The 25220-nt window shown below is 37.1% G+C and overlaps 1 protein-coding gene across 6 annotated transcripts in view; it reads right to left on the bottom strand.

Annotated features, from left to right (window-relative positions):
* The window catches only part of NBEA (neurobeachin), a 509146-nt gene that overhangs the window by 210912 nt on the left and 273014 nt on the right, over positions 1-25220 (bottom strand). For all 6 annotated transcript variants that reach the window (XM_049822909.1, XM_049822905.1, XM_049822906.1 and 3 more), the window contains one exon: positions 24134-24300. In XM_049822909.1, the coding sequence (XP_049678866.1) occupies positions 24134-24300 (167 nt within the window). The remainder of the gene's footprint in view (positions 1-24133; positions 24301-25220) is intronic.

A 25220-nucleotide genomic window follows, 5' to 3' on the forward strand; every position in this document is an offset into this window, starting at 1 on the left:
CTTTGAAATTAAGCAGGAAGAAAGCAATCAGGTTGGAGCATTGCTCTTTCTGATATTAAATGCTCTTCTGGTGTAAGTGGGATATAAATTTTTGAAAAAAATCTGTGTTCTACTTCTGTTCCATAGGACTATGTTGGCAGCATACCAAAATGACAAAATAAAATGAGCATAATACAGTCATAATTGTGCAATGATCCTAGAGCAGCAGTAGACCCAGCACTAGGACTACATGGAAACTTTTAGAAAGACAAAGAGGACTCTCTCCCTACTTTAGAAGGTCTCTGCTCCCAGATTAATTTTTTGCCCAAGAGTCACTGTATGTCATTCAGTGCTCAAGGTGTATGCACTAGTGGAAGAACCATGGTTGTTCTCCCTAATTTTCAAGTTAAATTTGCAAGCAAAGTGTTTTCCATTTGTACACTGCGTATCAAAAAATCGAGACACTACTATTCAGCACTGCGAAATACACATACGCTCTAACTTCACCAACATCCAAAGGCACCAGATGCAATTCACTATATAGCATAATGCCTGCAATCTTCCAGAGGTATTCTGAAAGCCTCTGACAGCAAATCAAAATTATTTTTTTTCAGGCTTTGTCAATGAAGCGTTTCTCTCTCAAATATACACACCAATAATAATTTGTGCCTAGACTGTTAGAGCGGATTCTATCTGAAGGTAAATACAGTTATATAAGAAAAGCTATGGCAGACACAACACGCTTCCCCCATGAATCACCAAAGTCTTGTGGAATGGAACACTATCAGCCTTTTCTGATGACGCCATCTCATTTTACACTAGTAAAACGTTAATTGGAAAGGGGAACGAATGGACTACAACCATATGGCTCAGGCCCAGGCTCCTCTCTTACCGCATTGCTCCAATTCAGAATCCAAGACTTTACTATTTTTCCCCTTTTGAAAATATTGAGTCAGTGTAGACGTGTGGATTTGGTTGAGGAAGCTTTAGTCATTCCTGGTTAGCTTTCTAATGGCAATAAAGCTACAACCTGGCACATCGCAGATGGGGGAGGGTGGGCGGGGAAGGAGAGAGAAGCAAGTACATGTGTTTGTCATTCTCTTCTCTCTGGCTATTACACAAAGTAAAATAACTCCAGCTGGAAGGATTAACAGAGACCTGCTCCAGAATAAGCTACAGCCTGCTAGGGGAGGAAGGTGGACAAGGCCGTTCCAGACCTCCCCAGCTAAAGAACAGAGCTGTAACTGAGAAAGATACGATAGTGAGCGTTAGTATTATGAATGGCACCAAGATGGTGAATCGGCAACAAGGACTCGCTATTTCTCATAAGAAAAGACCGAGGGAGAACGTACGGTTATCAAGCCACGAGTTCAAAACAAACAAGAGTGGACTTCACGTGAATTTCTCACACAACATACTCAAGGTGTGGAACTCAATGCTATGCCATATTGTGGACAGCAGAGGTTGGTTCTTAAAGGGATTAGACGTTTCCTTTCACAGAGGGGGAAAAAACCACCAAATGTTATTAAACTCAAGGATATCACCTCTGGCTCAGGAAGTCCCTGAGCTACAATTTGCTGAAAGCTGGGAGGATATGCTGGGGGAGTATCACGACAGAGATACCGAGGGAAATACTACCCTCCTCCCGAGGCCTCCTCAGCTGGCAGCCAACAGATATCGGAGTAGCAGACTCGTAATCTGATTCTTGTCGTTTGCTGTTATATCGTTTTCCACTGCTATTTTGGGGCTGATTCCCCAGTGCCATCGAAATAGCCCCATGTCAACTAAGTTTCAGTCAATTAACTTTCTTCCCCAGGTTAACAGCAGTAATAAGTAACTCATGCCATTGCTCAGCTAACAAGCACAGGACAGCACGTTCTCAGCAGGAGGACTTAGGCTCTGTAATTACTCCTTAGAAGAACGTAGATTTGGCCCAAACCTTTGAGGGTGTTCATACAAAGGATAAGACATGCTTACACATACTGCGAAATTCATTGGTCTTGAAATATCAACTAGTTTCTGGTATAAAAACCCCCTAAGTTTATGAGCTTTTAATTTTTTAAAATGTCATCTAGTACTCACATTCACTGCCAGGTCACAAATAGTATTCTGTAACATTTGAATAAGTTGATTCATTTATAATCTTGTCATTTATTCTTTTGGAGTAAGTGCAGTAAATACAACTGTACACTGTTAAGTAGGGGAAATTAATATAAACGTGAAAGAATTTCACCAAGCTTCATCAATATTATGCTATTTTGCTAATAGAAATCATCCTAGCCGCACTTCAAATGATGAAATACAGAGTTTGCAATTTATTTTTTATATTATTTTTGATCAAGAATACTTTTTTGTTGCCATTTTTTAAATGGAGATATTAATGAAACCACAAAGCAGCTGTGCAAGACAGTACACATTCTGTGATATGTATAGTTTAAGATCATTTATGGAAGGAATGTCTAACAACTAAACTGCATAGGGTTAGACTGTGATGAAAATGTTATAAATAAAATATCTTCAAAATTTGAAAAGAGTTACTTCTTTAGCATGTAACAGAAAACAGTGAAACAAAAGAAACGTGAAGTTAAACAAAAGGAAAAAATCAGTATGCTTCGGGCAGCAGTTGATCCATTTAAAAAATACCACTTTATCTGTTCTCTTTTCCTTTGCAAAATCCAATAAACTGCCATTATATTCCTTTTAAATGGTTCCATTACAAGGATTCTATAACAACAGACTAATCTCTTGATAATTATAATAAATGCCTGTAATCAAAGCAGGAACCATTTAAAATAAGGAGAAAGGCTGTTTTCCATCAAACTCATTGTAGTTCCGTGACCTTTGGAGCATTAAGCTACATCATATGCTGCCACCTCTAACTGCAACATAGCTTTCCTACCAATCTTGCTCAAATAAAAATAAAAAGGATGAGAGATCAATGGCAATGTGGATTGACACATGGTAAGAGTTCTTACTTTCCAGCTCTGAGCCTTGTAGAACATAAAAACCTCAATTCGCAAGATTCCAAAGGCTCAAAGCCGGCAGGATTCAGCCAGCAGCTCTTTGACGGGCTTTGATACGTAGCGTTTCCCTTCAGGAGGGAACAGGGGAAGGAGCAGACTGGTATTTTAAAAAGTCATGCTATGGCAATGTGAGCTGTATATCACTACTAACACATAAGAAAGTATTACTTTTCAGAAAGACGGGACATTTTATCACAAAATTCGATATTGTATTCACATGAACAAACAATGATTTCCAGAGATCATTTAAGAAACTGAAGGCTGATAAAATTACGGGAAATGACTATATATGATCAGAATGGCTTTCATCTGCATTTTGTTAGACCCAGCATTGATTTCACTTTTCAGCTGTGAACAGCAAGAGGCCAGCTGTGGCCAAGGGAGAGAGCAAGCAATGAACCAGGGTCACAATAGAGGCTGAGTTGTCAGAAAATTTAACACTTTTAATGACTAAATCTCAGCAAAAAATCTTCGAGTTACAACCATTTGAAAATTATATCCAGCGGGTCCCACAGACTGTCAGAGAATAGAAGATTTAATTTATGACAAAGTAAAACCTTTGAACTCTAGTTATGTGAATAAACAGCATTATAAGGGGAAAACAAACAAAGCAAGGAAAATATAAAATACATTGCCTTCAAGGCAGAAACAACTACATTTTACTTCGTATTCCCAGATGTGTTAAAGGGAAATTTATGACAGCATACTGAAAAGCAAGATTCCCATTGTGAAACCCTTCACATTTATTTAACTAAGCACAATCATTGAAAATGACCTTTATCCAAACCCTTCACAGCTGTCTTAAAATGATCTAAAACTATTGCCAGATTTTCTTTAACTAACATTACTTAACAAAAAGTCATTACCCCAGGGCCATATTACACTACTGGCAAGTAAACACAAATCCATTTTCAACAACACGCTACAAAGTTTTAATGAAATATTGATAACAAATTGAAAACTCCCCATTAAAAAGGTGCCAAACAATACAAATCATCATAGTTTTCTGTTCTAGCAATAAATACAATTTCCTTATTTTTAATAAACATGTTTGTCACCTATTAGATGTACACGTGAACAGAAAAATGGCTAATACTTAAAAAAATCTTACATTTAAAACTGTTATTAAATGAGGTGTCAAAATTATTGTAAATGAAGCTGTTCTAGCAGCATATTTTGAAAAGATATCCTCATCTGTTCTTAAAAGACAGGACATCCAGAGTGCACATTACTCTATAAAATTAAAGGGCTACTGACAATAAATTCATACAGCAGTTTTCATTGCAGTACACTAATAATTTACCAGTGCGTTAATAACATTTGATTCCAAGACTTAAAAAGCGGTGTGTCAAAACGATGAACACCTTAATCTTTCTCCTTTTTCTACATAAATACTAAAGATTAAAAGATTGGCGCAAGAGCTGGCCTCCTGCAGCTCTGGGTCGACTGACAGGGCTTAGGGGGAAATAAAGAAAATCAGACTTGTGGGTTCAGAACAGAATAATAGTACAGAGCCACAATTAAAGCGGGTGCACACTGTGGGGAGGGGGAAAAGGACTTTATTAAGGGGCTGGTTAGTTCAGTAAATCATGGCTTTCGGATAAAGATGATTATGGTGGCTCCTTGGCGTGAGAGGGAGAAGGGTACAGGAGGTTCATTTCACCACCAAGTAATTATGCTGACCCAGAGTGTTACCATTTATCATGGCTGAAAGATGACACTCACTGTTAGCCAAGGGAAACTGCTAGTCAAATGCTTCCATCTAGATCAATACACACCACATTTTTCTACAGCCAAAAGTAATTATACAACAGCAAACTTCACAATCAATACCCACTCGAGCTAACTTATATTCTGCTGTACAGACATGAAGGTATGGCACTGTCAACTGCCAGTGAAAACTACTGCATGTGACCCAGATTAAAGGGTTTCCCCCCACCATTATAAAAGATTTTGCTATCTATTTTCTGAGTAAAAGCAAATGTATCCTCTTTTCTCTCTCATTAAAACCAATGAGCAACCATGCCGGTTTTCAGGACATGTTGCAACCTACAGCTGAAACTGGTGTTCTTGTTATCATTTCATAAAGTCTCACTTAACACAAAATAAAAAAGAAAATCAGTCAATTAAAGAAAAATCAATCTTCCCAATCACTGAAAGCTAAAATTGTTTCTGGAGCATGAGTTTCTAAAAGCTGCAGTTGACGACCTGACCTTTGTGAACTCCAGAGATCAGAAAAGAGAGAAACATATATACCTGGAGTATTAAATCAATGTCATTTTCAGTATTAAACATATATTCATGTTTGTTTACACAGAGGTGGACACACAGGATTACCGGCAAGCCAGCTAGTAGTCAAAATTAGGCTTTAAGAGTTTAGGTTTTGTTTCAAAATATATCTAAATGTCAGTTTTGACAACTGCTTTCAAAAAGGCAGAGCTTAGTCTTATAAACCAATCTAACACATCAAGAAAGGGGCAGAGGGCAGAAAAAAATCACTACTTCAGTAAAAAAAAAAAATTTGACATCCAATTTTCAAGCTGATTTATCAGTGGAAAGCTAAAATTGATAGTTTGCCATTACTGGGTAGCAGACTGTCTAAGAAAGCTGTTACAAAGCCTTTCATTTTGATTTAGCCACATGGATCAATACAAACCTATACTGTTTCAATTTTACAAATATTGATTTTCTGATATAACCTCTGTGGGAGAACATTCATCACCTGCCATACTAAAAAATATTGAAATTTATTTTGTAAACTTTGATTCCCAACAAAATATAGCATTCTACTGAGTGAAGTGAAATCTATTTTTTCCAGATAACAGCTAATCACTGTTAAAATGATATTTTGAGTAATGTATTTTTGTCTTTTCATTTCAAAGTCTGACTTACACTGTTAATCCTTTAACTGTATTCACATCAAGGAAGATCATAAAACTTCCTTTTGTTTTTTTGATCAAGTATGTGAGATTCTTTTCAGTTTTAATGACTAGGACAAACTAGAACTTCAAGTTAAAATATTCACTTACAGTGAATATTAAATTCTTACACTAAGTTACTTCCCAAACCTAGAACCACTTAATGCTTCAGGGAAGAGGATGGGGTTTTTTTCCAGAAATCAAAGGAGAACAAATTCTTAAAGTAGAAACAGCTATTTTGTGAAACAAAAATCTTTATCACATATTTACACTACAATACTATTTACACAAGCACATTGGGGTTTATCCACTTTAGGCTTTTCTAATCTGCTTTTTGTGATATCTAAAAGCTCTTGTTCCTCAGCATCAAAACATACATTTTTGTATGTTACTTTGCTCATATGTAGTTACTGATTTTTATGACAGCCCACTCAAACTGATATAAACACTGAATTCATTAAAAAAGTTGTGTGATTTTGTTAGACAAATTTGTAATTGTACAGCTTTTCTTGTTCCAAATTGTGTCATCAATCCTGAGTATCTTACGCAATTAAAAAAAAGCTCAGAAGTAATTTACAAGTTCAAACCAATGACTTTCTTTATCCCCTTCTTTCCCATTCCCCAAAATCCCCTTTATGAGCTGCCTAAACAGGACCACAAACATTTCCGAGTGCCACGTTGCTGCTGGCAAGTACAGATACACTATCCAGCCAGGGCATCAACACAGAAAAGACACTGAACAGGTCTGGGGAGGAAATATGCCCTGGATAAACGTGTAAAAGAATTTTCTCAGCAGCTTATGAGAAAGAAATGAGAAAAATCATAATCCTCTGTTGGAAGGACACAGTCCAGGGATGAGGTTCAAGCAACACCCAAGAGGGTTTAGATTAGTCAGTGCACACTCAGAACATGTGCTGGTAACACAATGCCATTCAGATTAGTGATTACTAAACAGGACTGTGAAAAATTCCTAAATGATAGGTTAGACACTGAGTAAGCGAAATTCCTGAAATAAAAGCAGTATTTGCATAATGGAAAGAATATAATAAATTCTAAACTTCCTTATAAATGTAATGTCATGAACCCAGGGCAGAATTTCTTTGTAGATTTAGGGCTCAATATGGATAGGCGGTCTATTTATAGAATACAGAATCTTATTTCTAGCATTTGGATACTAAATTAATCTTCCTATGTGTACCTGAAATCAAATAATACCACCATCAGAATACCCGAATTTGAAAAAAAAAAAATTATCATCACAAAAATTCTGTAAGATAGAGAGGTGGGAGAGAAAACCACAGAAAAGAAACAAAACAATTGAAGTAAGAACTTGCTAGTCAAGTCAGATGTGCCTTTTCATCCTGTTCCAAAAGGGACTCTATATGAGCCATCGCACAAACTCATCCTGTTATTCAGATGCTGATGCTGATTCAGATGCTGATTTGAACCATCAAAAGAGTGCAGTCAATGAATCTGAGGCATAGCAAAAACTCATTAAAGAACTACACGACCAAAGCATGTTTAAAAATAAAGCAAAGCAGCACTAACTATTGAAAACCTTTCTCTTAAAATAAGATATTAATTAAGCACTATTTTTAGGGCTTTTTTTTCCATCAACTGATCTCAAATCACTCTGTTGTTACCAAAGTACCATAATTCATGTATTAGAGATGAGGAAAACAAGATGGATAGAGAAAGAATGAAATGATTTAGTCAGCGTTGAGGTGTCACCTCACTGGCACCACCAAGATTATAACTTCATTATTTAGGGCATAAAGTGACTGCTTTCATAGCTGAAGAAAGAGTCTTGCTTTCCCATATGAACTGTACTGTGAATTCTGGAGGGGAGAGTGGGTGGAACAGTTGGTATATCTTGGTCGGAAGTGCCATGAATTGCTGCTCTGATTTGTTAATGGCACTTACTAGATCTACTATTCCCATAAATGCGTGTATTTGCAACAAAGATTTAAAAACTACAAGAAATCTGAACAATCGTAATTCCAATCTCCACATATTACTCAGTTAAAAAATTTCAAGCATTTTGAAAATATCATTATGTTTATTTCATAACGAAAATTTATTTTGGTGCAAAATAACATTTAATAATTTCTGAAAAATAATTTCCCTCTAGCAGGACTGTTTTGGTTGTTTGGTTTTTTTTCAAGTAAAAAAATAGGTCTTTCGTGGTCTCTAGTTTGTTTTCTTGGGTTGTTTTTGGTTTTGTTTTTTATTTAATGAAGAAAGAAAGAAAAACCCAGAAGCAAAATATCTTGTTGACACTTGGGCTGCCATCATATAATCATAGATGCAAATGAACTAAAAAGACAGCATTTGTAGCAAATACGTTTAAAGATTCTTTCTTCTGTTAAGGCTTTTCTGTATCTAACTATATTCAGAACAAGAAGAGAATGACCTTCTAAAAAGTAATGATGGTGATTATCCATATAATGGTTGTAACATGCAAATATACAGCAGCCATGTAAAGGAACAAAAATCAGGCAGCAACTTCACGATGCTTAAGGGCTTCATATTTTACAGCACCAGCATTAATGGAAAAGTTAATGTAGCATTGAATAATAGTGAGTTGCTCAGCTGCTGCTACTGCTGCAGAACATTTAGATCATGGAAATAACACATCATTTTTTCACTCCTATTGCTTTCTTGACCCACAGAAAAACAACTCTCACCCACCCCCAAAATCAGATGCAAAATATTCCTGCATTAGTCAGTTGCTTAAGAAATATGGCCAAGCAGATAATTTGTAAGACCAAAAATGCAAATAAATAATTAAACCACAAAACTCAAAATAATTAAGCAACAGTACTGAAGAAAATCTCAAAAACTATACTCTGTGACTTAACTCTTACTGTGGTACAAATGCAGGCATGAGCACAATCACTTAATGCAGTACACAAAATGAAACAGCATTTTACAGTACTTTTATCTCTTAATTCCTGATTTCAATACATGAAATATCCAGATAAATTATGCACATTAAATTCCCTTGGGTTTGATACACTAGAGAGTAAAAACTACTGAGCGCACTCAATACAGTGTCATTTAAATACTTTTCATTGATCCAAGTCTACAGGAAAGTTTCGGAAGGTAGGCAACACCTAGATACTGTAAATGGAGGCCCATAATTGACTCTAAACTGAATTGCACTGAAAATTGTCTTTAGGGAGAAATCTGAAGAAGGTGCCGCAGACCCCCCAACTACAAATCGTGTAAACCATGTTACCCCTTCATAATCGCTGACTGGTTTAGAAAAGAAAAAGAAAGAAAGTTGTTATGTAAATATAGAGTAAATGTTGGAATATACCAGCAATCTTTCCCTCATTCACAAATTCAGGCAATGACCCTAAGAGTTTTGCTCCTTCTTGATCTGAACCATAAATTGTAAAGACATATCAGAGTTTAGAATCTCCATTAAGGAAATTAGTCCTTCCTGGAATTCCTGAAAATTATTCCAGCTCATAAAGGACTTCCAACTTTAATCTTTCTGCACTGATGATGGACTAGTAAAGCTTTTCGATTTTGTTGCTGATTGCCTTTTTTTACCATCAGAAGAAGAACAAAGTGAAGAGTGGTGAGCATGGTTACGGAAAGGGAGAAGATTCACCCCTTTCTCTTCTGCTCTCAGAATAATCAAAACAGGTGCTACTACTTTGAAAGTCAGGCAGCTCAAAAAGTAACACAATGCTTGACCGATACTTTATGGTTTCACTGTTAATGTCAGACATGAGAATAAAAACTAGGGAGTAAGGACCGCTGCCTCAGATCCTTCCGAATTTGGTTGTCTGCCAGGTCTGAACTCAAAGGTTTTACCAAATGACTCTTCAGTCACACCTACAGCTGTTTCTCAGTCAGACAGTATTTGTCAGGTAGGATGAAAATCTTCCTCGCCCCTCCTTAATTTATCCGCTCTAGGTGTCCAAGTGACCGCAATTTCTGGAACCGCTATCATCATTCAGTTATATGTATGCCAATTATATCATTCACTGACCTTTATGCTTCTCTAATGTTTGTGATGATATTAGCTATGAATTTCTAATAGGGTTGAAAAAGTACTAGCAGAAGGTATGTGTCTTGCTTTTACAACTGGTAATACCGACTGGTATAGGGAGAAAACCAAAAACTTCTGACTATTAGAGCCAATGGACAACCTAAGAAGCCAGCAGCCAGGAAACGATTATTTACTAAAAGCTACCTCAAAACCTGCTTGTGATTTAACATCTTATAAATGTTTTGGAAACCATGAATGACAGCAGGAATCTGTCAAAGTTCTCTTGTAAGGGAATGCCCATTCTAACCTTTTCATTTTTACAGCAGAGATTTTTCCTAAGGAATGTATGTCTTTCAGAAAACAGTACCATTACAGCTTTACTGTGGGGATTGTGAAAAATTTAATGAAAGAACAGGAAAAGTAAATATATTTCTAATCCTAATACTAGAGAACAAGAATTTAGAAGTACATTTTTTTGCTTTTAGTGTATGCAAATTGAGAATTTGTTGATTACTTTTAAAGAAGTGGAATCCTCTAAATAAATATTGCATTGAGAGCACCACCCTTAGTAATTTGTCACTGTGTCACTGAATTAAAGGAGCTATTCCCCTACTTTCAGGATAGGACATTCCTAAGAAAAGATCTTTGTTTAAAATTTAGTGGTGTCCAGCAGAACCTTTTCAACTTCCCTGAACAGCTGGCAATAACACCCTTTCACAGCTCAGCTAAAGGTTATCAAGTGATGAGATATACAGGGAATACCATAGCCAGAACCTGACAGACGACCTGTAGATTTAGCTTCTGCAACGCACATGTTAGAAGAACTGATGTACCTGGCCTCCACTGGATGTCCATTCAGAAAGAAACAGGTCTCTTTCCTTCCAGGGAAGACAAAAGCAGCAACATACACAGTGTCATTAGTCCAAAAAGTAAGTCGAAAACTAAGCCTGAGTATATCTGATACACTAAAGGACCATGCACGCTAATGGAAAAATATAATTTGTACGTAAAAAGTTATTTCCTTGTTTTTAAAGACAATGGGTGATATTCCTCTAACATTACTGAATTGTACATGAATTCCAATCTATCTTTTATACTAATTTTAATACTTTGGTTTTATTCCATCAGGCCTCAAACCTTTATAACGCCTTCTTTGTTAAAATTGAACAGACAGTATAGTTTTCATTGAGGCCATTTATCAGAGAAATTGGTGGCCAGTCCCACAAGTTTCCAATCAGCTTTTCTACATTTTTAATTCCAAGACTGTTAAAAATGAAAAGTAACATATACTTGGGGAACAATTAAACAGTTTGTCTGTCTGCATCCTCTAAGAGCACACAAACAGAGAAATTCATTAACTCTTCATGATGATCTCAAATGGAAAGACTATTATGAAAGAAACAATTTTTTTCTTACTCAACCTTGCCTGGCATGTAGCCAAATAATGTGGGGTGTTTTTTTAATTTATCTCATGCTTCCCAGTGGTACTTAATTGAGATTAAATCAGAAAGGGTAGCAGATTCCATTTTGTTCTGGTGGATACATATCACATCCTGCTCTTGCTCCTGCTGCTCTTCTTTCCTGACAGATTTCACTCAATTAGTTTTCAGAGATTTTTAGCTCAACAGTTCAGTATGAAGCTCTACCACTGAAAATACTGTCTGAAAATACTGTCTGAAGTTCACTAAATAAACTTCCTCTACTGTGAAACTGTCATCAACTTTGAAAACATCACTTTTGATTCAAGAAACACAAGAGGTTGGGCGGGGTACTATTCAGTGTAAAAGACTACAGTGTGCCTGGAAATAATGCATTGTTAGCTAATAGAAATTGGAAACTTGAATGTCTATACATTAAAAAAATTTTAAAAAGAACAATTTTTAATAATACCAAAACAACACTTCCACTCACCATGAGGCAAATAGATCATGTTTTACTTCCCTCCATGTTTTCACATAGCACAAGATATATTATGCATAAAAATTAAGGCCCTCTTATGGCAAAGTATCCCAAAGGCTTCAGTAGTATTTCTAAACTGGGCCTAAGAGACGTCAAATTTAGCTTCCTCTTAATGTACGTTTTTATTGCTTCCTACCATTAGCGCAAACATAACTTCTAGTAAATCATCAAAAGAAATTTCTTACACCTGAATCTTTCCTAGATTCAGATTGTGACTGTAAAAAAACCAAAAAGCATCCTCACCCAGTAAATATAATTTGCTATCAGGAGAGAAGAGAAACAACAGTGGGAATCTGAAAAATAAGTACCCTTAAATTTTAAGAAATAATTTCATTTTAATTTTAGTCTGTTGGCATTATGTATACAGAATATTTTTTAAAACAATGGTTAGCATTGTCAAATTGAACAGCAGAAGTACATGTGGCTTATGCATTTTTTAGTGGATTTTCTAATAATCTAGACAATTGGATGGTTTGCTACATTATTGGGTTTTAAAATGGTTCAGCGCTATTGAATGTTTAAGAAATACTTACAGCATAAGGCAGTATATTTCTGAAGCTGAAACAATCATTAGACTCTGATGTTCATCTATTTTATTGAACTACCCGCAGGGAGCTTTATGGGTGTACTATCATGTCAAGGTCACAGGATTAAGTGAGCAGTGATGACAGTAAACAAGCCTTTTCTGTATATTCTACAGGGTTTTACTGAGTTACTTAAAATGCCATAAACATAAATAGTCTCCTATCTCTACAACACATCCATGACAGATGACTTCAAAATATAACGCTCTTGAGCAATGGAGCTTTACAACCTAACCAACAGCCTATATTATTGACAACAGATATCAATATACTGGGGAGCACAAATATTGGGAGAAGCTTGCATTCTGTCATTGTCAGATATTTTATGTCTGTAAGTGTACAAGAAATATATCTACATATATGTCAAACCTCTATGTGAACAGATATTTCTGCTGACCCCCCCCCCCCCCAGGTTAAGAAGAAACACGGTTATATAGAAAAAGTAAATGCTATAATAACAAATGTACCAAATCTATACAAGCCATGTAAAAACAGATAAAACCCCCAAACCTACACAGTACTTTCAATACCAACTTGAATGATTTAATTACTCTTTAGAAGTATACTGTGCATTACCATATATATTTTATCAATGAGGAAAGCAGTATAACCAAGTACAGCAACCTCCTTCAAGTCATGTGAAGTCTATGACAGACATGGTGCTCCTGAGTCAGTCAAAATAAACCTGTGTAAACTTATTTTTTCACTCTAAAACCCCCAAAAATAAAATAAAAAGAAAAACCAAACACGGAAGTGCCAATTGAAAGAGAAATGTCTGCTGGGAATATTTTTCAGAAATCAGAAAAGTGAATTGTCTAAAGATGATCCTCATAGTATAGGATCTGTGAAAGTACAGACTGTGCTAACAAAATGCACACAGAAACACCAAACCCGAGGAACCGTCCAGCTAAGCTATATTAAGGTAAGAAGGAAGGGACGAGCCTCTGGTTGCTGGCCTCTGTGTCCAACAAACCATGAAACACTGAAAACACCTGAAAACAGGACGTCTTCGGCGGCACTTCGGGACACTTGCCTATCACTCCCCTTTAGTAATACTGCAAGATACGACTCCAAGCAGATTAGAAATTACTGCAGACAGAGCGAGAGGAGATAAAGTGAAATGGGCACAAGCACAGAGTATTTCTGGCTGATGGTAAAGGTGTGGATAGATGAAGGCTGTAGCTGATAAGGACACAACAGATACTGCTGAGAGGAGATCTTTGATTTCCTCAAAAATGGGACTACGGACCAAAACAAAAACCTGCTATGCAGAGATAAAAGATTTTCTTTTTAGCATCAGATGACCTGTATGATTGATGCATTGACTTAGGAAAGCTCTAAACTAGTTTGAAGGAGGATGATGTTGTACCACAGAGAACCCAAAATGGGAGAAAACTCATCTCGAAGGTTGATTTTTTCTTTTTTTAACTTGGGGGGGAAGAGGGGAAGGAGAAAAAAACAACTGAGGAGACAAGAAAAATGGATCAGTCTATTACATATCTTAGCTGATTACACACTGCAATGAGGAAAATGGGCAATACAGGAACCAAGTCTTAGTATCCAGAAGATAAAACTTAGGCTGGCATCACAGAAGCTTGCCAAGACAAATCAGCATTTGTTCCTGTGAAAAACAAGAAAGAAATACTTTTTGTTTAGCACATAATAGTTTACTTCCTCTGAATTTCAGAGACAGCCATGAAACATGTTTACTGAAAGTCTGGGCAATGTTAAAAGGAAAAAAAGGTAGTACTGCACTTTGAGATACAACAGAAAAAATCTCCACCACCACCTCTGAAAGAAGATGGAGGCATGAGATATCTTAGTTTTTTTAAACAACTGAATGAAAAAAGACCAAGCTTGGTGGTAAAGGGCTCATGTATTAAAACTATAGAACTTTAAAAAAAAAAGAAGTTATAAAAAGATGTATGTTTTGTATACATGTGTATGCTAGCTTGAAAAGTAGTTGAAGTTCAGTAAGGTATTCTACATTTGATTCTGACTAGTTCAAGTTTTTTTCATAAGAATATTTAAGAGGAAATATATCTAGAATGAAAATAATCACTGAGAGTTCCTCTTTCCAAGGAAAAACATTAATGCTACAGAACAACTAAGTTTAAATCCCCCAAACTTAGAAAATTTCAGGAAACTGGTGGATAAACCCCTGTTCAGATAAACTTGCCACAATTTCTAAAACTGAAATTACATACACAACGCCAAACAATCCTGATGTGGAAGGAAGATAAAATATACTAAAACACCAATGTGGTTGTAATGAAGAGCTCTTTAATAAACTCACAAAATCAAAAAGGAAATGTAACAAGGGGGAAAAAAAAAAAGGAGGAGGACAGGGCAATCCCTGTCACTCACTTAGCAGTTCTCTGGAAATTTATGAAGGATAGGTGTGATTCCAGATGACTAGAAAAGAATGCTGTGTGGTATTAAAAGGGGGTAAACCACACTAAATGCATTATAAACTAATGTTTACCTTTGATACATGCAAAGATACTAGAAGAATTTATCAATGAGATAACTAATCTGAAACAAGTAATGTGGGTTTACTATGAACAAATAATTTCCTTCACACCTTTGCCATTTTATTTATTTGTTTATTCACCTATAGCATAATCGGAATAGCGATCTTTTAACACAAGAAACTTACTGTTCGCATAGACTAAGAAATATCTAGCGGTCTAAGAGAGGAATACATGAATGGTTAAAACCTGGATTTTTTATAGTGAGTATCAAAGGTTCATGACCAGATTGGGAATGTTTTCAAGTGGGAGACTGTATGGGTTGTTTCCTGAATTCTGCTGTATTAAACACTTCAACTTTGACGGTGAATCAGAGAAAATCCACAATAAAACTTAAGGTGACAACAAGCTGTGAGAATTGTAAGCATAGTGCAGGAGAATAACAATTCAAAATTATTTCAAAAAGTCTGAAATCCGTAAGATAAGAGAGAGAGACAACAGTCTTAAAAACAATTAGAAGCACAGATACAAACCAGCAAGTGATTGCCAATTAGTAGAAGGGAGTCGGAGCCTGCAGAGTGGTTCTGGAAAGTACTGATTGAGCATAGAATCGCATTTTAGAATGCATCAGTAAAGCTATAGTGTGAAACAAACTGATGTAGAGTTGTGCATGGTTGAGGGCTCACCTGCAATCAAGTGCCCAGATTACAGTACCTCTTCCTAAGGAAGATGTAGGCAAACTGCAAGGAATCTAAAGCAAGACACCAACATTATACAAGCTATAGATAATTCAAGCGGTAAAGGAAGACTGAAAAAACTGCGTTTGTCTAGTCTGGAAGTCAACAGCCTGAAAGGACAGTATCAGCTTCCGAACACTTTGAGAAGGACTAGGTTTAAAACCAGGTATAATTAATCTAATTTGTAGCAAAGAAAATGATCCTATAATGCACACAAAAATTTAACTATAAAGCTATCAAAGACATAGAACAGATTTTCTGAGGTGTTTGCAGAATTCCACTCTCCCCCCGTCAAAGAAAGGGGGATGCAAAGCATGTGATAGGGATGTACCACACTACACCTGCCTTAGTGCCTGAGGATGATTTAATCTTCAGTTCCTTTCCACACTCTACTCTGAATGTCTCAAATTTATTTTACAAACATATGGTTGGACATAAATATATTTCAAATAAAAAAAAGTACAAGACACATTAAGGTTTTTAGAGGAGGGGAATCAAAATGGGTCCACTGGGTTTTCACTTCTGGTTAAACTTCGCATTTCTGATGTTTCCAACAAAAATGTCTGAGAAGTCTGTCAAAACTCTACATATGTTTCTCTTAGAAAAAGCCATTTTGTACAGCTTTGCATTCATATTCTGTAATCTACTTGAAGCATCACATGTGAAAGAATCCTGGAGTGTAATGGTACTACAACAGCTTACTGCAACTTACAAATACGATGTTTCTCACCCATTCTGTGTCAGAAAATAAAGAATAAATGAAAGGATTTTCATTTCTGAGAAAAAAAGGGCTTCTTAGAAACATAAAACTTACTTTTTCAGAACCTTCTAATCTATGGCTTTTGTTCCTTTTTTATTCTTGGCTTTCTAAACTTACATATAGAGAAGATGGGAAATCCACTGATGTATTGCATAGCTATTACTAGATAGACACGGGAGAAAAAGTGAGAATCATGTGAGGGAAGTGTTATCTGCCTAATGAGAAATTTTTCCCTCACGGTTTCTACTGAGTTCCTACTTCTATCTAAATTGGAGGCAGGGAAAGAAGGAGTACAGATGCTAGGAACATCGTCCAATACCAGCAAAGGTTAGTCCAGTCTGCTGGTACCCATCGCAGAAGCTGTTTCCACCGTAGAAACTAGGAGGAAAACATGAAGAAAGGCAGCTGGACTTCGAAGCCCTACCGAGATGGGGAAACTTCAAAATCGAGACTGAAATTGCGATTCCTCAGGAAATCCCGAGCTGCAAATCCAAAGAGTCTCAGTGAGTATTTGAGGGACCTGTCATGTCTGCTCGTCCTGTCTTTCTGTTTCGTAAGCACTCACTCGCAGTGGAAGATAGGTTACAGGGCTAGACGGACCGCTGGTCTGAACCACTACGGCTGTTGTGGCGACTGGTATCCTACAAGCTGAACGGCTGCATGTGCACATGCTAGCTCTATGGCTAGACTTACGTGGGAGCAGAAGTCCCTCTCGGTTTGTTAAGGTTGGCCTTCCTCTTAATATATGTTTACTTTAAAATTCCCTTGTTACTGCTGCAATGAAAATATATATAGTAAATTGATTGTATGCAATTTGGATTTGTATTCTGATTGCTGTTGCTGTTAAAGATTCTACTGACATCTAAAGTTCTGTTGTTCTAAAGCTTAAATAAAAACAACATTGGCAAAACTTTCCTCTTTGAGTTTGCCATGAAGCAAAAGCAGAAAAAGAAATTTTAGGCAGAAACAGAGAACATATTGAAGAGAAGTGAAAAAAAACAGGGAAGAAAAAATAATTCTCTTACTGCAGAAGTAATAACGTGAAAGAAAATGCAGAGGCCTTCCTTCTTTAATATGAAATACAATGCACTGTATTTCCTAGAGATAAACAAGTCTTTCTATAGAGCTGAACAAGTCTTCCCTGAGTACCGTGAGTTTCCCAACATTGGAAAACACTACCTCTTTCCAAAGAAAATATTTTCTTCTGAGGTTTCTTTCAGCTGTGGGAAAAATTCCATGGTGAACAGCACCACAGTGCAAAACAGCTGAGTAACCTTGCACAAATACAGAACTAAATAAATCTCACGTAAGCAAACTGTGCACGCACTCATACAGCCCATCTCCAGTTATACAATACTCCTTTCTTGGCAGCTATCTCTATGCCGCAAATGGCATCCTACATCTAATGTCCTATTATTAGAAAAGGATACAGAATTATTCTACACCCCTTTTCCCATCATGCTCGTCAAATGCCACAGCACCATTAGTAAGAGCTCCTTCAAATAGTTTCTGCCTTCCATGACAGCAGTAAGCAATCGGGGGGGACGACGGAAGAGGGTACGCAATGGGTAGGGGATGTAATATAATGGGTGCAGAGCAGCAGGAGCAGAACAAAGCTGAAAGCATAGTAAGAAAGGTAAGAAGGGGATTGACATAGTAAAATACTACAGAAGAGTGATCAGATTAGAAAAATAGTCTCATTCACTTTTATCTTTAAATCCTGCTACAGAAGGGTGACTCATACTGGACCTAAAAGGTGAATAATGCTGACACATTCGCTGACCTCAAGGAATCTCAAGTAGTGCAGTTAAATAAAAACTACAGAAGACAGAAAAGCATTTTCTTAATGTTTTGTTGTGGTGAAATAATCTCAGAACTAAATATTTGGAACTCGTAATCAGGATAGCTAATGAATGAGCTGGAAATGAGGGTGCAGTTCCATCAGATCAGTCTGGAAGGATCTGTTCTGCAAAGAAAAACAGATTCCACCAATTCCAGAAACACAGACAATTCATAGTTCTTACAGAGTATGTGGGGAGATGCAGAACCTTGACGGGCCCTCTAACAACAGGCATGTCAAACACACCTCTGGATCCAGCAGACAGGATCTGGCCCTACATCTTTTCCACTGTTCTAAAGCTCCCTTTGTAATTTATGTCTAGCAGTTCAAATGAGCCAGAAATGAATGAATGGCTAAATCAGACAAAGCCGATTTGCAGTGGGGGACAGGATCGGTTCTGTGTCTCTCTGAACCTCCTAAGACAGCAGCTAGTGTAGAGATGGAGTCAGAGCATGCCAAAGGCCAGCTGTAAGGGAAACGCCGCCTTACTAAATTCCTGCATTCTGGTGTCCCTTGCTGTAAACTGGCAACATTTGGTTTAGAAGCACCGTCATCCCAGAATCCACGTATTGCACTGCCAAGCCGCACAGGCTCAGAAAAGGGGAGTTTTCCTCTTTCTGCTCTCCCCCTGGCCCCCAGCAGAACCCAATCTCTGCAGAAGCACATGCCGTAGTGAGAGGTAAAACTAGCTGTCTGGCAAGAAACTTTTTATTTCCAGCCCGTCTCCCCAGACAAATTTGGTCTTCACCACAGAATGAGTTTGACAGCTCTGCCCTCCACCATGAATGATTAATTTGTTATGGGTGTCTAGTTTAACCAAAGATGGATTTGAACAGAAAAAGCCCTTGTATACTTGCTATTTGGTAAAGCTGCTTTAATGTAGGTGGAACCTCCTTCATCAAATCATGGAAAGCAAAAGAACCAAGTCTCATTTTTAAATGTCATTTTTCTCATTATAGTAATCCTCCTGTGTATATCAAAACTGATCATGTGAAAATATCTATGACAAGTATTTCATATTTACATTTAGAACACAAACTGAAACTCAGAACTCTTTGTATTGCCCTAGATTGCCTTAAACCTAGCGAAACTGTAAGGTAGAGCTATATATACAGTATTCTTGAACAAAAGTTTTTTAAAAGTTGAGATATCTGATTAAACCAGGAAGCTGAAATAAGAGGATACTCCAAATAAATATGGTAACATATTATGGCCCAAAACACAGGCATGCATATGGCTGATAAGGAATTCAAACTGTGTGTACAGACAGGTTTCACTAAACTTTTTTTTTTTTTTTTTAAGAAAGATGTGTATGGGGAGAGCAGCAGATGGGGAGGAAGAGAAGCACCATATGAAGCTGACAGAGAAGACAGAAGGAAGCATATGTTGTGACATGAAGACTATAACCCTGAAAAAAGCTAAGGGTAAGTGCTGGCTTAAAGAAGCTTTGAACGCTAAGCTATGAAACACCCTGTTTGATTCTTCCTGAGTTCAAGGAAATAGGATGTTGCATATTCACTCTGAATAAGTGGCAATACATCAAAGAAATAACAGACTCATCAATTTCTCATCTGAATGGGAAAAACCTGCAGAATTCTAATTTTGGTAGAATGCTGAAATTAAAAAAGGGGAAACCAGTCTGTTTAGGGTAAGCTATTACAAAAATACCTGAAAGTGTCAAATTGCCAAAATGAGGAAAACAGAATTAGCTTGGTTTAAGGGCACAAATGGGATTTATAGCAAACTAAAAAGATTTCTTTTGAAATCTATTATTCTTTGTCTATGATATGTAGAAGGAGATAAGATGATTCAATAATTTCCTTTTGTTGTAGAGGAGTTGATGCTCAAACCTGCAAGAAATGGAGCAAAAGAACTTTGGTTTCCACTTTAAGAGGTGAAGGGAAAATATCTGTGAAGGAGGAGAGAAGTTAACACTGATAAGACATATAAAATAAAGGTTTTTTTGAAACTGTTAATTACCATTTTTAGACAGAAGCAGATGAAAGAGTAGACAGGTTCTCAGACCAACTCAAACTGTACTGACTGATTAACGTATGGACAGGGATAGATTGTACAATGGTACTGTGTTTGTAGGCATTTATTCAAGTGGAGGAGCACTTGCATACAGTTAATTCCTCCTTCATAAATGAATAGCTAATTAAGAAGGTAATTGAAATGCATGTCACCTACGATGTTATGTTATTTTTAATTCAACTACCTTTATGTAACTATAATCTAATTTAGAATTGAAAGTTTCATACGGTATTTTGTTGACTCACACCATTCAACTTCATTCTTGTTTCTTCAGACATTTTGAGAAGAGTTTATGACAATATATTAAAAATTCATAATTTACAAGTACTATAGAATTTCACTCATCACACCCCTTGTTTTTCATCCCAGTGCTGTTTCTGTGTTTCTTAATAGTCTATTTGTTTCTTAATAACTAAGAGTAAACTTTGTGGCACCTACAGATTAAAACAGTAAATGCTGGTTGCTACTTTCTGCAAAAACAATACATGCAGATGCAAAAGCTGGGGATGCTTACAAGCTCTTTGTGGAGCTTGTAAGGAAAAACTTTCTCTACAGCTGGGTCATATTTCACAAAATGAGACCTTAATATTTTATAACATGAGCATCTATGTCAAAGAACCTTAAAATTGTTCTTTACCTTGTAGAGAGACAAACCAACCCACATATAGATGTACTATATGCTACAATTATCAGTAAATCAGTAGCTGCAGACTGTGTATGTGATCGAGAATTGAAGAAGCTTTTAAGAACCACACTCCTCCCCCCCCCCAAATAGTTTCTTACCTATCTTACCCATTTTGGTCGTCAAAAGGCATTGCTATTGCCCAAGTATTTACCATGCAGAAGTGGTTGCTTATTTCTTTCCCTGCCCCTTCTGGGCCTGAGAACAATATCCCAAATTCACCGTTTCAGCGAACGGTCTCCAGCTCCCACGGGGACAGGAGACCAGCAGTGTGTGCCTTCAGAACCAGGAACGCTCTCCCCAACAGAAATGACGGAATCACTACAGAGGTCTACAGGTCTGGAGTGTCAACCTATTTTTTTATTTTTTTTTAAGTAAGTCTGTATTCCAGTCAGGCTCTATCTCCTGGGGCACAGAGAAGCATCGGTTTATAAAGAGACTGCTAATGTTGTAACTGTTTGTCAGGAATTAAAAATGGAGACTTGAAGCTTGTTGTGTCTCTTGCTGGTCAAGACCAAAGGTAGGTACAATTTTAGAACCCATCTCCATTTCCCTCATATAAAAAGTATGGGAGGAACTACCTAATTACCAGCAGTCTTTGCCTTCTGTGCCGAAGCGGCTCAGCGAGACCCCTCTCTACTTTCTGCACTTGCAGAAATTTTTTAATTGTGCCCGCTGAGAACCAGTGAGCTTGGTCCTTAACGAGGCTCGGAGGGTCAGCCACCAGGCCTCTCCCCCTGCCTGCCGCCATGCCAGGCCTCTCCAGTCAGAGTCCGCCAGGTCTCATGACGGAAGGTGCCCTTGGGTGGTGGATCACACAGCTCCTGCGGCACCCCTGAGGCCATTTGCTTCCTGATCATCTCCTGCAGATGGGGAACCCCACTTGGAGACCTCAAGCCGTCTCCATGTCCCCTCTTCTCCGGATGAAGCAGCAGCCAGCGGCTAAAATACCGACCAGGCCGGCAGCCGCACCGAACACGGCGAGCGCCGAAAGGAGAAAGCGGCCCTGCAAGTGATTGAGAAGCAGACACACCGGGGAAGCGGCATGACAGGAATAAAATAAAGAGTTTCTTTTGTCCGATGTAAGAAATCTGCTAGGTTTGTCAGAGGTGTCAAGCTGCTTCATGGCCCATCAAAAAGTATCATGGACTGAAGAGCAAAAAAAGCTGCAGTGGTGGTCTGTTGCCGTTTAGGACGCCATCAACAATCCTGGAGAGGAAAGTTAGCTGGCCCAAAGAAGGGATGGTCTCCTGAAAAAGTCAGTGACCGGGAACTGATTTAAGCCTGCAAAGTGTCTGCAGCCATTCGCGAACTTGAGCAACAACATTATTCAACAATTCAAAGACATTAAAAGGACTGAAAATTGCACTTATTTTCATCAGGTTCAAGTCTCCAGATACATAGCTTTAAGCCTCAACTAGAGATAACACAAGTGTCCATTATGGAGTAAGGCTGTTCTGAATTAATCGTATCACAATCATCTACTAGTCATTTTTGTAATTGCCACCAGAATATCTCTGGTGTTAGACTACAGAGTTTCTAGAGGACTGTATTTCCATACTTCCTACCACCTTAAAAAATAAATACATCTCCATCATCATCCAGGAAATAGGGATTTTTTTGGAAGATATAAGGATGATGAACATGAAAAAATTCATTTTTTTTTTTTAAACACTGCATAACTGCAAGAACCAACTAGAGAGAATTACAAAAAGAATGAACAGTATATGTGGTATTTATTAAACCTTATTACTGATGTGTCAAAGTTATTACTTGGCAACTTTTCTAATAGGCTTAAGCCCTAGATATGTATTCAAGCTAAATCCAAATAGATTTTTTTTAAAGAAAATATTTATCTAGAGAAAAGTTTTTGTATTAGTCTGTCAGTCTCAACTAGATTTTTACTGAAAAGGGTTTTCGGAGCTAAAATGGAACTTCCTGTTTTGCTCTGCCTGACTCAGAGCAGACTTAAACAGGATTTAAGTAGAAAAATCAAGCTGTAAAAACTTGGATATTTGGGAGCAGAACTTCCTTGATTTCTCTTCTTTGAGCTGTTCCGCTCTGAATAAATAATCATATATTTGTGGCTAGAATGCACAAAGAAGAAAGAGACTTGGCGGTCTCTAGTTTTGCAGACAGGGCACTCACATGGCAGACCCAGGCTCAAGACCTTGCTGTGAATGAAGGAAGCAATTTCAGCTCAAGCCTTCCACATGAGGGTGACCACCTGAGCCACTGGCTGTTTTTGTGACTTGAAAGAGCAAGGCTCTGGCTTTTGGCATGATATATGGAAATGTCAAATTTCACCTCTGTGTTGAATAGAATGAATTTTTAAAAACAGGACTCAATACAGCTCTGACTAAAACCCCAAATACTGTAATATCACTCACATACAGTAGAAACCATAGATTTTGGATCTATTTACTTATCTACCTATTTATTTAACAGGAGAACCTGCAGAATTGAGCTGCTCTTTGGTTATCTTCAGCTTTGCACACACTACGTCTAAGTACAATGTAAGTTTTGCTTCAAGCATACAGACTTCAACTGTGCGTGGCTGGCGCTGACTACTGATTTGTTGTAGAAGAGTTAAAATTTACCAGTGGATCTTACCAGTTCATTAGTTGCACAGAAAAAGCTATAAACAGAAGAAAGCATTAGACAGCAACTCAAGTGACCTGGTTCTGCTGGTTATTCTAATACTGACTTACTCTACAATATCAGACAAGTCATTTTGATTCTCTCTTCTTTATTTCAGGCTTCCTCTGTCGACGTCTATATGGAAATCTCTACCTCTCTCAGTATGTCATTCAGAACACTCCACTCAGATTCTAATACTGGTAGGAGCCTCAAAACCTACTGACATACTAACAGTAAAACTGCATTATAATCAACAAATACCCATTACAATTTATTTAAAATATGGTAAAATACTATGTTCGCAGCCTATAAAGAAGTTTGATCTGTGAATCTTTAGCAAAGAGGACTTCTTGAGAACCAGCTGAAGAAAAGACTAACAGAGAAAATATATTTGAGTAATACTAGCTCCTAATACATTCATATTTCGGTTATACGACGACTGCTTCTCTTAAACTTTGAAAGTAACATTTAAAGCCACACATTTTATGTTTGCAGCTTACCTGTGAGAAACAGCTCCCCAGGCACCATGCTTATTTGTTAGTATGTTGAGTATCTTCTGTTTCAGCTGGTTGGCTGTAACGTGATCTCGATGCTTAGCAGCACTGATAAGGTGATCACACATCTTCTCCTCCTCTCTTCTGTCAGCAGCATACTGAGCGCACTGCGACTAGGAATGAAAGTACATCTACTTCATAAAAGATAGGCTATTTAGAGTCACCTTAAAATTATTATTTACTAAAACTCTTTAAACATGGCAAGAATTCACGAAAATACTTTTAAAAGGAGTAGGACACACCATTCAATTGAAATGGTTCTACTGATATATATATCCATGGGAAAATTGAAATATCAAGGGCAAAGACAACAGAATTGCAATTAAAAACATTTAGCTATACATCTCTGCGTCTATATGTGTGACCACAGATATGCCTTAAAAGTTGGTCTTTATTTGTAAAAGTTTCATGTGTTCTCAGGTATAAAATACAGGTATAACATACATAGCATAATATACAGGAAAAAAATATGTACACTGGTTTTGATTTTTAAATTGCAATAAAGCCTACAATTAAAAAGCCATTTGATAATTTTATTATTACGGATGCTAAAGGGAAACTCCTTTAACTATGAAATTAAGGAGTATATTTTCTAATGGTTAAAAACTGAAAAAGATCTAATGTTTTCTTCATGTTTCCTTTAAGAGATAACTACCTCTAAAATAAATGCTGTGGCTATTGACCTTCATGCAAATTTGTTTCTAACACTGTCAAAACTCTATAGTGCACTTTAGTTTTAATAAATCCTTTCTTTATGTATAATAAGCTCAATATAATTTTTCCACTTCTTTTCTCAAAATCATATTGAGTTCAAATTCAATTTCTCCTTCTAGTAAAGATCCCTTCAAAATGTCTAAACAAAGCAAATGGAGCCATACTAATTAAAGTAACTCCATTGTAAGTATCATTTTCTATGTATAAATTACAAAGACTAGATTATTCTCAAAGCAGCTAATTTTAAAATCACCTTTTAAGAGGCATTTTTTCATGCATAATTATTGTGTACCACTCTAGAACATTTAACCAACATTCC

This window comes from Accipiter gentilis, chromosome 19 (assembly GCF_929443795.1).
Source record: "Accipiter gentilis chromosome 19, bAccGen1.1, whole genome shotgun sequence".
NCBI classification, from domain to species: domain Eukaryota; kingdom Metazoa; phylum Chordata; class Aves; order Accipitriformes; family Accipitridae; genus Astur; species Astur gentilis.